This window comes from Rhagoletis pomonella, unplaced genomic scaffold (assembly GCF_013731165.1).
Source record: "Rhagoletis pomonella isolate Grant_MI unplaced genomic scaffold, Rhpom_1.0 Rhpom_scaffold_00011, whole genome shotgun sequence".
NCBI classification, from domain to species: Eukaryota; Metazoa; Arthropoda; class Insecta; order Diptera; family Tephritidae; genus Rhagoletis; species Rhagoletis pomonella.
The window spans coordinates 16804790-16819931 of NW_023458565.1; the positions used below are offsets into that span (position 1 = coordinate 16804790).

Consider the following 15142-nt stretch of genomic DNA (forward strand, 5'->3'; position numbering starts at 1 on the left):
CTAGTACCTACCATCTATGCTCTATTGCTGGTTGTTGCATCCCTTCTACGTCTGCATTTATGATGAAAGCTGCTGTCGTGGTTATGTTTACAAACGCACTCCGATTTGCTGTTATGCAAACTTTTAATCACAGTTGTAACAGTTTTCAACAAAAGTTTATGTGTAACTAAAACTTACAGCAGCATTAAAAAATAACCATAGGCTGGAAAAGAGTAACGAAGTGGTGAATGCGACTAATAAGGAACATTGATTATACAAGTGGACATTTTGACCACAAAAAAAAAAGTTAGACAGCTGTGTGGCTGATTTATCTGAGTTGTTGTTGAGATAAACATAGTTAGTTGTTTTAACTAAACTATTTTCTCAGTGTAAAATTTTTGGTAGCGCTAGGTATGCGTCACTCAAATGGTTTTATATTAATCTGGTAAAAATATCGACGCGCTCGGTTCATGCGCAGCCTCTCAGGCTTGCCGGAATTTTTCTGTCTACGTATCCTCTTCTATAAAAAAAGGTATTATTTTGTATCTAAAATAAATCTACTCTAAAATAAAGTGACCGTTTATTTTATAAGTAATTTTTAAGCAACAAAAAACCGACTTCAATTCTCATATACAAATGTAAGACTACCGTTGCACCATGCCTTTCCTTAAAAAAAATAATAATATAGAAAACGGTTAAAGTGGTCTAAAGATATGCGGTAACATACATGAAAAAATATATATGTTCCGAGGAATTGATAACCACCTCCTTTTCTTGAAGTCGGTTAAATTCTAAGCATACTGAATCTGCTCGCAAATGAATATACATTTAATAAAATTGCATAAAAATAAGGAGTTAAAATACATAGATATCTTTTTTCAACAAAGAATTTTTTCAACGTACGCTAAGCCTTGCGGTAGTAGACGCCATTAGTACCCTCGAAAACGTTAAAGTGATCGGTGACCAAGTGACATGATTTGCTCATTTCTCTACTAACTTTAGCCTCTTCGGTTGCCTCCTCGATACGCTCGAGCCCTTGCAGTAATTTCTTCTCCATTTCTTTCGAAAGACATGGACCTGAGCGACTGCAAGTTTGTGCGATTTTACGCATTTTGATTTCCTCAATTTTAACACTTCTTTCCGGCGCAATCAGGATAGGTCGTTGTGTGCATGTCAGCTTGCCTTTGCACGAGAGACAACTATTACTTTGGCCCGCAAAGGCAGTTGCCTTTAGGCATGCGGATTTTTTCTTCAAAGTTTTGCAAATATTTTGAATTTTTTCGATCTCAATATTTATGTACCTCTTCAATTCTGGTAGAACAACTTTATAAATCTTCGCATCAAGCATATCCTGCAGCTCTTGCATAGCTTCCGTAAAGAGGTGTTTTTCAATGACAATCAGTTTGCTTAGCTTTTCGATTTCTTTCACCAGCACCTCTATATAAGCCAAACGCTCGCACTTCTCCGCCAGGCGGCGGCTATAATCCAACACTTCGCCATGCAATGTCTTTAAACGTTTTCTCATATCAATAATTGGTCCTATTAGTGGTTCTTCAACGATTTGCTTGCTCTTTTTAATGAAATTGTAGTCTCTTAAAAGCAGACAATGCAATTCGCTCTGAGGTTCAGGTTTGTCGCAAAAGCTCTCGCAAGCTCCACAAAATGGCTCCCAATTCTTCTTTGCATATGTTTGATTATGTTTTTCATTGCAAGTACGTATGTGCTCAATATGCTCTTCCAGCTGCTTTGCCAGATTATCATGGCGTTCCTCCAAATGCCGTAATTTTTTCAACTTCTCCGAAATCAATCCGACGTTTTCTACATTAAAGGGCAGTGGTGATATCCTGCTCTTGCGCAGAATGGATTGCAAGCAAGCGCCATCTCGTCTATCGATTTCCACCTTTTCGTATTGGCAGTCGAGTTTTTTCAGCAGTATATCGAAGAGGCTATGCAGAATCGATAGATTAATACTGGAAATTTTCGGGGTTCCCAGTGCCATTTGCAGCATTTGTTCCAAAGTCACTTCAATATGCGTTGTGGTCATTTTGTCTGGGAAAGAGGCAACGCTTTGACATGCAAACATTTTCGAAGTCAGATGTAATGTTAAGCAAAATTAATGGTTGTGATTTGTGCCCTTTCTGGCGCTTCAACTTTAATATTTTGAGTGAAGATAAGTTTTTTGATAATTTGAAATGATTGTTGCCAGAAAAACTAATTTTGTATCGAATAAATATGCCTTGTGCTGAGTTTCGGCCGAAAAAAAAATTCACCCGAAAATTTGTATTCCGCCCATAAAGAAATTCATGAAAACCAAAAGTGAAAAGTCAACCGGTTCGGGGAAAATGAAAGTTATGATAAGTCTGAATACCACATCCATACTGCTCTGAAATATGAGAATTCGACCTCAAAATTTTGAAAACTTGTTTAAGTGCTTCCGCCGCCTGTGGCTTTACTCAGGATTACAGCTGACGGCGGTAAAGCGGTCCTTTTAGCTCGTTACAATTAGTCCAGCGCTTTTCGAATTTTCTTAGCACATCAAAATCAAGAAGATTCTTTTCAATGACCTCTTCAGTCCACCGAATTTTTTTACGGCGGATTTCTAGACTTAGGGTACTGAAGAAATTCCATTCGGACTCAGTGCCATCCTGAGCCGACTTCCACTTAACATAAAGTAACATAAAGGCGCTGATATTTTCAAATCAGGCAACCTCACCCAAATGTTAACATTTTGTAGAAATATTTTCGTGAAAATCTTAAAATATAATCTGTCTTATCCTGGGTTTCGCCCGAAAAAAAGTTCACCTGAGTATTTATCTTGCACCCATAGTAAGTACATTGAAACAAAAAGTTAAAAGTAAATATTAAACTCATGACAAGCCTGAATAAGCTTTATATTTCCCATGGGAAAGCATTATCGTTTTTTTTTTGTAAGAAGAGGGTTGCACCCTAATGCCCATTCATACGTTCATAGATACTAGGGTGATTGGCTCGGTTTTAAACGATTTTGAAACCTTGATTTTGTGAATACCAAGTAAACCAGAAGCCGAATTCCAACGTTTGCTGTCGCTAATTTTGATTGCCAAAAATCTGCAAGAGAATGGCAGGTGCGCCTAATAACTGGCATCATCTATGTTGTTGTTGTTGTTGTTGTTGTTGTAGCGGCTCCAACAACCCCGCCCAGGACGGTTGGTATCTCAGTCGTTGTCGTCAAGTTCCACTAACGGCAGCCCCAGGAAGCGTGCAGCTTCTGTGGGGTTGGTCAACAAGGACAAGGCCGTTAGCGTTGTCGGGTTTTCCGGGCATGCGAAGAGAGGCATCATCTATCGTCAGATTTGGCTGATTATTGTATACTTTTAGGCCCATTGATTTTCTTTTAGAGAATTTTGGCGACACAAATTTAGCGTAGCAATTGCTAGAATTTCACTGCAGCTTCAAATATTGATTTTATTGGAAATGGAATTAGATGGACCATTTTTACTAATTCTATAGCTTGGTGTAAATTTGTGGACACTTGGAAACTCATAGTTACAGAATTCAGCTCCAGCTCTCAAGCAAATTTACAGCAAAGGCAATGTACGTCTTCGGGCAGAAGAAATAAAGAAAAATATTACTCTTGTGAGCTGGAAACGAACCTTTATGTGTGAATTTTTAACTTTTTTTTAATTTTACTTATAATATATTTCGGGAAAAATTTCGTGTGATTTCTAAATCACTGCTACACCTATTTTTATGTCACATTGCAATTTATAGTAATTATTTATTACTGTAAAGAAAATATGTAAAATAAAACAGTTTTAGCTGTGTTTTTCCTAATTTGAAACTGGCGAAGCGGTTTCCGGAAAACGGCGAATAATAGAACACCCTAGTTCATACCTTTCAGTACTCTCATTGCAGGAATTTAATTTATTTAGCCGATTATATTTGTCTTTTATTTTCTAATACAAAAATAACCGGTATTTTCCCCAATCTATTTTCTTCGGAATATAAAACATTAAATTATTTCGCATTCGGTTTAAATTTTTTAAAGCTTTCGCACTATTTTCAAGATCTTTCGGGACTTTTCGAGATCCTACCATATTTTTCCGCCTTTTTTTGATTCTCATAGGAATACTTTTTCGTAATTTTTTTGGGATACTTCGATATTTTTCAGTATCAGAAAATCTTCGGAACCTGTACGCAAAGGTAGACCAACAAATTTTGTTTTAGTTGATCAAGATTTTTGAAAAATATAGAATCAAAAATTTGCTTGTATTATAAGAAAAATGTTTAAGAAATATATGTACGCAACTTTCAAATATTTGCTTCCCGAAATTGATCTTCGCAGCGTTTAACCCTTGCGGTATGTTAAACCATCGGTGCCTTGTAGGACATCTAAACTCTCAAGACACGTAGCCTTACAATCATCTATTGAAACAATATTAGTAGTTAACAATTCGGGTTCGGCATGCCGCAACCTAATCACTTTGGACACCATATTCGCATTCAAAATCACAGGAGACTGCTCTTTCGTGCATTTGCATACTCTCGGCAAGCGTGTGGGCTTGAAGGCATGTGCATCTGGAAAAATACCTGTCGCATGTACACCTTTCTCAACGCAGACTCGACGATCGCCGCACGACAAGCAACGTACACCGCTGGTGATAATGCCTGGTGTCTTTGGACAGTCCGCCTTATTTTGTATATTTCTTATATGCCTTTCTACGTAGTTCAAACTGAGCATAACGTATTGTTTCAGTGCCTGGATTTGTACTTTATCTAGCTTGGAGTCTAAGATGTCCTGCACTTCCGCCATTGTATGCAGAAACCTGTTATTATGTTCTTCGATTTCCGAGCGTAGCTTATCAACCGCAAGCAGGCATCCTTCAATCGTGGCCAATTTATCCAAATTGGCTGCGGCATTTTCAATCAATGCATTCATATCATCATTGAGCGCGGCGATCTCCTGCTCAAATTCAAATAGATTCAAAACCATGGGCTCTGCTAAACGCCGCTGTAGCTTCATGAGAAAGTCAATGTCGCCAGTTAGCGCGCAAGTAATCTCTCTTTCCTTTTCACATGGAATGCATTGACTTTCCACCTGTGCTGTGAATTGTTCCCAGTCCTTGCTGTTGAATTTTATTTGTGGCAACTGACTGAATTTTTTCGCGACTTTTATGTGTTCATTGAACTTGGCCTCTATTTCGTCCACAGACATCTCTAGCTTGGCAATAACTTTCAATTTCGGTGCAATTACGATCAGCTGCTTGTCGTCAAAGGTTATCGGTGTTGACTTCGATTTATTTAACAATTCTGCTAGGCAATCAGATTCTACGCCGCAAATCGAAACTGTATCATCTTGGCAGCCAAGCTTTTTGAGTATCACATCGACCAGGCTGTGCAGAACATGTACACTTGTAATGGTCATCTCTGGCGCGCCCAAGGCAATTTTGGTCAGCTCTTCTAAAGTGAATTGTGCTTTAGGCGCCATTTCGAGGGGCTGCTAAATGGTGCTGTTCTTTAGTTTTCTAGAATCTGTTTTCTTTTTTGTACTATGTGCTCATTTATGTTTTTACGTGAATAGGTGATGACTGAAAGATTTGATATTTTTGTTTTTGATGATTTCGTATAAGACTGCCAAGCAAGGCGTATTTAACAGGTGATAGCAGCACCCAGGGCGCACCCAGGAATATATTTTAGGGGGGTTTTATATTTCTGAATATATATTACCGGAAAATACTGAAAATTTGCTTCAGATAATACGCTCTTTAAAATACATTCATGCAAGTTTTATGTACAGTATGTAATAAATAAATAAACATTTTAAAATTCATAAACTGCACTTTATTTACATAAGATTAACAGAACTCAAACACTTTTAACCGACTTCAAAAAAAGAGGAGGTTATCAATACGCCGGAATACATAACTTTTGACCACGTGAACCGATTTCAATAATCCATTTCTTATTGGAAAGATGGTACCTCAAGGGTCGTCCCGTAATTTGTTTTAGAGATCCGATGATTGGATCATGAAGAAATTAACGGTACCCCTAAATTTGAAGTCGGTTGTGTTCTTTCCTTAAAAACTACTTGCTTAATAAAAAGTTCTATAAACTGAAGATGCGCTCAACTTTCAAAAGTACCTAATAAAAAATTTTAAAAGAGTCATTAAAAATAAATTTATTGATTCCATAAATTTTTGCACTTTTATGTTCATTTTTTCGATTTCTGGTTTTCGATAGAGATGGTGAGTTTTCACGATTGCTAAATTTTTTTACACCCGAGCGCACTTGTGCACAAGGGTATATTAATTTTGTTCACATAACGGTTGTTTGTAACAGCCAAAACGAATCGAGATAGATATAGACAAATGTATACATAAATGATCAGGATGAAAAAATAAATCGATTAAGCCATGTCTGTCTGTCCGTCCGTCTGTCCGTCTGTCCGTCCGTCCGTCCGTGTACACGATAACTCGAGCAAAAATTGAGATATCTCAACGAAATTTGGTATGTAGGTTTCCCTTAATCCAAGGTAGGTTGGTATTGAAAATGGGCGAAATCGGACTGTAACCACGCCCACTTCCCATATAACGGTAATTTCCAGAAATACGAAAACTGCGATATTTTAGTAACTACTGAAAAAAATTCACTCAACATTGATATTTACAATAATTTTTAGACGAAAAATAAGAATATTAAACATTTTTGGAAAATGGGCGTAGCCACGCCCACTTATGGTTACATGTGTATATCTTGGTAACGGCTGCACCAATTTCTTCCAAACTTAGCACAGTTGTTGGCCTTGGTCCAACATACAAAATCGCCGAAAATTTTTAAAATCGGACGATAACCACGCCCACATCCCATATAACGGTAATTTAGAGACATACAAAATCTTCGATGAATCAGTAAATATTGAAGCTTTTTTATTCAAAATTGATGCTTGCAACAATTCTTTACCAATAAATACGTTTATGGTAAAATTTTGGAAAATGGGAGTGGCACCGCCCACTTATGGTCACATATATGTAAATCGGTAACCGTTCTACCAATTTGTACCAAACTCGGTGTGGTTATTGTGCTTGCCACATATAAACAAAACATTGAAAATTATTGAAATCGGATTAAAATTACGGCCGCTTTTCATATAACGGTAAATTTCAGAAATGCCTGAAACTTCCATATTTCGAAATTTAAAGACGGTAATTTACTCCAAATTGATACACCCCGGCTTACCATATAGCGGTTGCTTTCGGAAAGGTGAAAAAATATATGTGACCTGGTCTACGAAAAGGGAGCTTACGTGCGAAAACTAGTTTTCTGTGAAAAAGCTGTTAAAAGTAAGCAACTCGTTTCGTTTACTCGTTTTTACTCTTCTTTCTTTACATTTTTAGTACACTTCTAAGCAAGTTAGGATTTTCTGCTTTTCACCACGTGAAAAAGCATCTCATCTTCCATCCGAATCAACCAAAAAGTGAAAATTGATTTTTTGACACCTAAGCCCCCTTTCCGTTGACCAGGTCACATATATTTAATACTTGCGCCGGGTATTTAATGTTCGGCGAAAAAATTAACTGAACTCTCAAGAAAAACGAAAAATTCATATAAAACGACGGACGAGAAATGGAAAAGAAATTTTCTTTTACCAAAATCAGTTAAATCAGTTTGCAGCTCTCAAGAAAAAATGCTCGTATATTTATTTGCTCATAGAAATTTACAGCAAAAGCAAAGCGCTTTTTCAGGCAACAGAAATTATAATAAATATTTCTTATAAATTCCTTGAGCTGGATTCTTAGCTTTAAGATACAGCTTGTATTTGAGGTTATTAGTTTTAGGGGGGGCTTGAACCCCAAAACCCACCCCTTGTGTGCGCTAATGGCAGCCCCCTTTTATTTTCCTTCGCCTCACGGCTTCATATGTCAAATGGCTGCTGTGGATTGGTTGGAGCAGTTGATTGTTTATTGTTTTTTGTTCTCTTTCACATCATTCCTATGAAATTTTTGACAGTCCTCGCCGCAAAAGCAAAAACAAAATACATGCACATTTTGTGGTTGGCGTACCAATACCACCTTATTGAATAGGCCTTGACTGCCAAGAAAGCGCAGTTCAGTGAAGTATCTCGGCCATTTTCAGTCAAAAGTGAGCTGTGGTTTTCATAGTGGTTTGCATAATACTGGTTAGGATATGCACAGAATATTGCATGAAAAGGGAAGGAACTCGAAGGGGCTTTTTTGTTAGCTTGATTCAAGCAGGGGCCGAGAACGCGTTCCAGTTTCGGTTTAGTTCCGCATGCGAAAAAAATTTAATGTCAAGGACGTTCGCGTAAAAGAATCTGGAACAAAAGTATTGAGAGCAGTTTGATCAGCAACAAAATAAGAACAGGTTTGGGGGCGTTTCCATAAGGAACAAAACTCTCGTTTTCAATGAAGATCAAATAAGAACAAAAGTTTATGGAACGTTCTGCTAGAGTACAAAACGAAAAGAAAAGTTTTGAAAGCTTAACGTTAAGAACTGGAGTGGAGTCTGCCTGTTGGGATGGAAAATTGTTTCAGTGAGAACCACGATTGCTAATTCTAAGCCAGGCGAAGTCTAGATTGTTACGACTTCGAGATCACTTACATGAACCCTCCATTTACGTATAAAATTTTCACTTTATTGTGCGAGAAAAGTTCGTGTCTCAAGTCTTTCGTTTACTTAGTTTGCATGGTCATCTTTTAGTTCTTGGCAATTTTTTTTGTTTATTTTAATAATAATGAAAATTTTTTTTGGAAAATCTAACCAGTTAAATCATTTAACTCGTTTAAAAACTAGTTCAGCGCAGAGTTGTATCAAAAAGCTTTCTGCTTCAGCCAATCAGAAAGAGCAAAAAGCTTCCATTTGACACGCCAAAAATCCAAAAAGTTCTTTTCTCAAAAATATGAAAAATTAAAAACTATCAAAAAATATCAAAATTGTATGCATGTCTGCCCATAAGGCCTCGTTTATGTTTTTTTTAATTTTTATTTGAAATCGAACAACCATCAAAGTTAACTCCAAATGTTCATTGCAGATGATTTTGTTTTACAAAAAGCTCTTTTTCGTTTAACAAATTAAATGGGGCCAATTTGAACATAATTTGAGACGCAGTTTTGTTTTTTGGGGTGACTGAGCTTTTTAAAAGCCCCTTTCACTCTCCTCTTTGAATATCTAAATTTCAATCAAGTTTCTTTATAATCAAAAACATTTCTGCTGTAAATATTTTTTTCATTAATTCACACACAAATCAAAAACAAGGATGGTTCCGCTTCCAGAAGGCCATTTTACATTGCAACAATTGGCAGACATTGCACTTGGTGGCGAATGTTTGACTAACGTGAATACCATAGTATTGCATAGCTTACTAAATCTTGTATTGAAGAAGTTGAATTGCCAAAACGAGAAAGTATCGATTAGTGGCTATGAGGCTAAACAAATGGCTGAACTCTTACAAATAGCCAAAATATCGCCAATTAGTTTCACTGAGCAAGAGTTCGATACAATTATGGAAAGATTCGATAACTTGGAGGAATTGGAAAAACGACTCGAAGTGGCAGATGAAAATTTGAAAGAACATTTGCTGAGCGTTCGTCGCTATTTGAGTAAAGTTGAATCTCTGGAGCCATGTCACTTAGACGAAGAGGAACACTATGAACTGTGTGAGGATCTTTGTAGCACACTCGATCCAGATGTAAAAGTTGCCTGCGACGCTTTGCGACAATCGTCCTTTCTCAAGAATATATTGCTACGCATGTGTCATCCGATAGTTAAGGCACATTTTGCTATTGAAGACAAGTTAACCACACTTGAAGCAGAAATTTTTTCATTAAAACAGCGGTTGGACAATAATTTTAATGCCTTCGGCCTCATCGATAAAGTGGAACTTGAGCTTGGACGGTGCCACATCGAATTCGATAGATTGCATGCAAGTTTCATGAAAGCTTTGAATGAAATACAAGACATACTCGATGCCAAGGTGAACAAATGTCAAATGCTGCAGCTGAAAAACTATATCTCCGAACGATTAGATATAATTTATGAAAAACTGAATAAATTGGCGAGTGAAGGTCGTTGCAAGCGCGCTTGTGCTATCGTTTTCGAAGATACGAAATCCCAACCCATAACGAAGCAAAAACAGAAGAGCAAGTGTGAATGTGCGTGTGTACCATACTAAGCATCAGGTGAACAAAAGTTGCAGGATCGCATAAAACGCATAGACATTAGACGCATGGAGGTGCGTTTGGAATCACATACCGGCTTAGTACTCATAAAAATCACTGGATATGTCCATTAGGGTGGTCCTTAAAAAATCAAATTAACGATTTTCTTCAGTCTTACCCCTTCAATAAGTAACACCGTTGTCATAGATATTACATATAAATTTTGGTCCCCATTGAAGACGGTTAAGGCGTGTAGCAAAGCGGTCAAAGGCCAGATGCCTCTAAGGACTCAAAAAATTTAAAATATGTTTTTTCTGTTAATGCCCAAGACTGATACTACTAAAGTCGACGATATCACATATAAATTTTAGTCTCGATTGAAGCCGGTTAAGACGTCGTCATAGCGTAATCTGGCCATACCTTAACCGACTTCAATCGGGACCAAAATTTATATGTGATATCTTAGAATATAGTAGCATCGACGTAGGGGGTTGAGGCTTAGGAAATCTGATGTAAAAATTTGCTCCCTACATTTGAAGACCACTCTAATATACATATGTATGTATATATATCTGTGTTCGTATGGAAAAGTAGCTTATGTCGAAAGGCTGGCTTTAGTATAAATCGGCATTCGCAGCATACGATTGCGAATTACTCACTGGCGCTGAGCCGTTGAACAACTTTTGGCAAATAAACGTGCAAGAAATAATTCTGATACTAGCAAGTCAATATTCTTATTAAGTCTCTTCAAAAAAGTCCTTGTCGTTTAAAGAATAAAGGGAATGCAGCATTATACTAAAGTCTGCCTTTCGACATAAGCTACTTTTCCATACGAACACAGATATATAAGCAATTGTAATCGATATATAGCTGAATATCAACTCGGTTAGCTAAAGACGATTTGAAAAATTTTCTGCTACATTTTATGTAGCATTTATGTGAAAATATGCTGGTCGATAATCATTTATATTTTAAACTAGCTTTTGCCCACAGCTTCGCCCGCGTGATGTTCGGTTTAACGTAATTCTTTTAAATGTAACAAAGAAGGATACAAATCATTTCACTACATAAATATACAAACTTTTATTAAAAAAAGTTTAGCAATTCAAATTAATGACATCTAGTGCAATACATTTTGTAAATAACGTTTCGGGAGTTATTGTCTTGGGCATGTATAGTATATATTTTTAGCTCTCGATACACGTAAGAAGTCAACGTAGAGTTGTCGGTGCGAGAAACATGCAGTGCCCAGATGTATTCCTGTAACTTTAACTGTTTATCCTTGGCTTTATTAATCATTTTCGCGATGGCTACTTTTAATGGAAACTGAAAACGTTTAAACTGAAATGGCAGGTTTGCTGGGAATTCATGGTATCAATACTGATTATTCTTTGGTTCCGCCAGTGATGATAGTCTTGTACCACCGCACAATCGAGGTGCACCCAGGTTAAGCATCAATATGACTGGCACGCCACCCTTTAATTGCAGTTTATGGGACGGCACCTCTGAAAATTCTTAAGAGTTTAGAAACTCTATAGGATATATTGTTGCATCAGCATTTGCTATCACTGTATCAAAAGACATGTGCCTCATCAGACAGTTTGCCATGCGGTCCTCACCGATCTCAAGGAGGTCTGGAGCAAAGAGCCCGAACTCTCTATCACTGGATGTTGGTTGTGAGGTTCAATATTTCCACCTTTGCTCACAATGGCCGAGCCTTGGTGCATGTACATATCTCACCGCCGCAGTGTCACACTTGACGCCACGTAGCGTCTGCCGAAAATCTCCCGCGTGCAATAGGACTACCTCACTCATCAGCAAACAGCTGCCACGGATATCTTGCAAGCTTCGATTGAGTGCCTCGGCTGTCTGCTTATGTGACATGGTATATTTTTCCAAACTATTTGCATGTTCTGCTAATGTTTTAAGTTGATGTTGAAGCCTAGTGTGCAGCGCTTCCTCCGCTAAACAAGGCGCTGATATCCCTGAGGAGGCAACAACTAGTGCAAAATTTTTATCCTTGCCCAACTGTGCCAGTAGCAAATTCAGCAGAAATATCTTGCCAGCTCCCCCTGGTGCGTCCAAGAAATAAAGGCCCATTCTGTGCTCTCCACGCGGGTCGCATTGCCAGACGAGGGAATTTTTTCCGTTTTGCGAGAATTTCGAACAAAAAAGGGATGGTGGTAAGAATGGTCGTGAAAACACGAAAATCACATACGCCGTGCCCATAAATATTGTGCGATACATTCGTGGGAAAGATGTATGGAACTCAAGGTTTATTTACGCGAAGAATCTCGTACGTTAGCACCTATCAAACTCGGGCATATTGCACAATATGTGCAGTAAGCCTTCTTCCTAAGAAATCTTAATTGCAAAAACATGCAAAACGCAATATAAGTCAGTTCACTAATGGCTCGGTAGCACATCAAAAAACCTAAAATGAAAAACGCGAAAAATATATAGAATTGCATGGACACAAAGAGAATAGGCTCGCCCAAAACCTGTCAACACTGCACGCGGCTCACAATTTTATGGAAAATGTGCCTTTGCTCGGTTGTAGTTTAGGTTCTGTTTCGGTGACTTGAGCCGCCAAGTTCGCGATGTTATAGATCCACTCCCTGAATAACTCATTGGACAGTTCTCCCGTTCGTTGCGGAGTGGGCGGGTAGAAATCCCACATCCGCTTTCCCACCATTGAGCAAAAATTTATCCTCAATTAGCCTCAAAGTTTCGTCGTCATGCGCTGTTTCTTGAAACCTATATGCGAGGTCTTTAGAAAAAAGCGGTTCTATCCTATTCATACCGCTACAGGTTAAATTAATAGCTGTGTAATCAACCAAATCTGGCGGTATGATGGGCATATTACTAGATGTTGCGTGTTTTTAGGTGCGTCTGCTATTCGTTTGGAGATTTTTGGCGATCAAAATTAGCGATAGCGAAAGTTGGAATCCGGATGCTGCTCTAACGATATAAGCGCACAAAAGCGAGCCGTCACCTAGCACACAACCGCCATCGAAGCAACCACAATTATCTAAGTAAGTACATATTTATTTGAAGGCGACGGAATGGAAAAACTCACGCTACTGCGACGTATTCAGAGCGCAGACATAGAACGGATCAAGTTGCCGGTGGAGGAAGGTGTTAAGAAGGCAGTGGGATTTATTAAGAAGGAAATCTCTTATCTGTTATAACTTATGGGTCCGAATGTGCATTCTCTTTTAAAAGAAGTCCAAATAGTCATGGTGGTTTCATAAAACGAAAGGTCGTTACAACTTTCTTTGACCACTTGAATTAGACGACCTACGGTATACGATCACTTACTATGCCTTTTAATTATGTTTCCTTTGCTACTCTGGGCTATTATTTTTATTTTTTTGAGAGAAATGTTGTATTTAGCAAATTAAAGGGCTTTACATTGTCAATGTGTAAGTCTAAGGTAGAAACGTGAATTTTCTCTGGGGGACCTTGAGGATGGACTAAGTAGAGTTGCTGTTGTTTGAGCAGCCTACTTAATACTTAATAGGCGTGGAGCTGAGTGGGTATATGGTGAAGATATGGGTGGTAGTTCGACGTTCCTTTGGAACCTGGACATCTGTTTGGTGTGCCATGCTCGATTATGGATATTAGCATAGCTATACCAAAGTGATGTAGGTCTTGTTATGTTGCAGACGCTCCTCCTCGGCCTTGTGATTGGTCTTCGTCTAGGGTGTTGAGCGGACCGTGTCTATGGAACGACATTTGCAGTCAATGATAAAGGACTGTATTTTTGCGATACCTCGATGACACCAAAAAGAAGACGTCTACTCGTTCAGCAGCCCTTGGTGTAAAAGTGGGCTTTATATAAATAACTACTACGTTCACTGCAATAAATCGGAGGATAAGTTTATATTTTGCGTTGTGGCTAAATCTCACCATACCATACCTTTCTTATTCCTCCCATAGCTCACCGGACTTAAATTTCTAAGATGCTCGAAGCAGCTAATGGTACTATAATGAAATGAAAATGCCCCACCGGCATCATTGTTCGGCTAGCTAAAGATTTCTAATAGGACAAAAATTTTAACTCCCAGCACTGAAGTCTCTCGGAGATGAATACGTTGAGTTTCTTTTCGATTATCACTAATCTGTTAGTTTGTAATCCGGTTAGCATCCTTACCTTAAGGGGTGGAAGTGCTTAGAATAACGCTAATTGTTAGTTGTGGTAGTGGAAATCTTGTTCAGGTAGGAAACTGGTGGATATCTGAAACCCCTGAGATCATACAAAACCTTCTCCAAATAGAACTTTGGGGAAAACTTCTGACCAAATGTTTGCAAATAGAAGAAAATTGTTCTTGTTCCTCCAGGAACACTATTGTTTCCCTTTTTGTTGGAGTCCAGAGTCCAGTTTGCTTCTGCAAGAAATCTGAAGAAATTATTTCTTAAGCAATCAAAACGGCAATAGTTGTTACCTGGTTCTTTCAGAAGTCCTTCGACACCACTGAAGACATTTGTTGCCTCTCTTAGAACTTCTAAGTACTGGGCTTTCATTAGATGGTTGGCCATGGTGGCCTTGCCTTAAACGGCAACGCAAAAGTCTCTTTGGTCTAAGAGAGACATCTAGCGGTTTCAGGATATATGCAGAAAGCTGGTTTATGTAGAACCTAATCTAACAGAGCCTACAATAACTACCACCAGTCAGACTTGACTGAGTTCACTCATGCATATGTTAAGTCTATGATAAGGATAAAAATTCTAATTTTGCTTGAGGATGAAGAGCTATCAGTAGGTATTCAACTTTAAGCAGGGTTAGCACTCCTTTTGAGTTATCGTGTCATCTTATGATACAACTTATTATACTGCATTTTATTCGTTGATTCAAGTATACATACATAAGTATATATACCTATGTAAATATGCCTCACAACCGGTAATAAGAATAAAAAAAGAGCGCCACAAACGAGGATGCGAATGATTATACCAAAACTTAAACTCCAGCTGTGCTGGCAGTCATTGTGACAACATCAACATTA

General features: G+C 38.1%; 2 protein-coding genes and 1 pseudogene across 2 annotated transcripts; 1 reads left to right on the forward strand and 2 right to left on the reverse strand.

Annotated features, from left to right (window-relative positions):
• Positions 1–883: 883 nt before the first annotated feature.
• LOC118747237 lies at positions 884–2034 on the reverse strand. The gene has a single exon (XM_036481223.1). It carries the CDS (start codon positions 2021–2023, stop codon positions 884–886), a length of 1140 nt encoding a protein of 379 aa, XP_036337116.1. The 5' UTR covers positions 2024–2034.
• A 2272-nt stretch (positions 2035–4306) lies between these two features.
• Positions 4307–5446, reverse strand: LOC118746946. Its single transcript, XM_036480939.1, has one exon. It carries the CDS (start codon positions 5444–5446, stop codon positions 4307–4309), a length of 1140 nt encoding a protein of 379 aa, XP_036336832.1.
• A 3786-nt stretch (positions 5447–9232) lies between these two features.
• LOC118747188 lies at positions 9233–10267 on the forward strand (annotated as a pseudogene).
• Positions 10268–15142: the final 4875 nt, after the last annotated feature.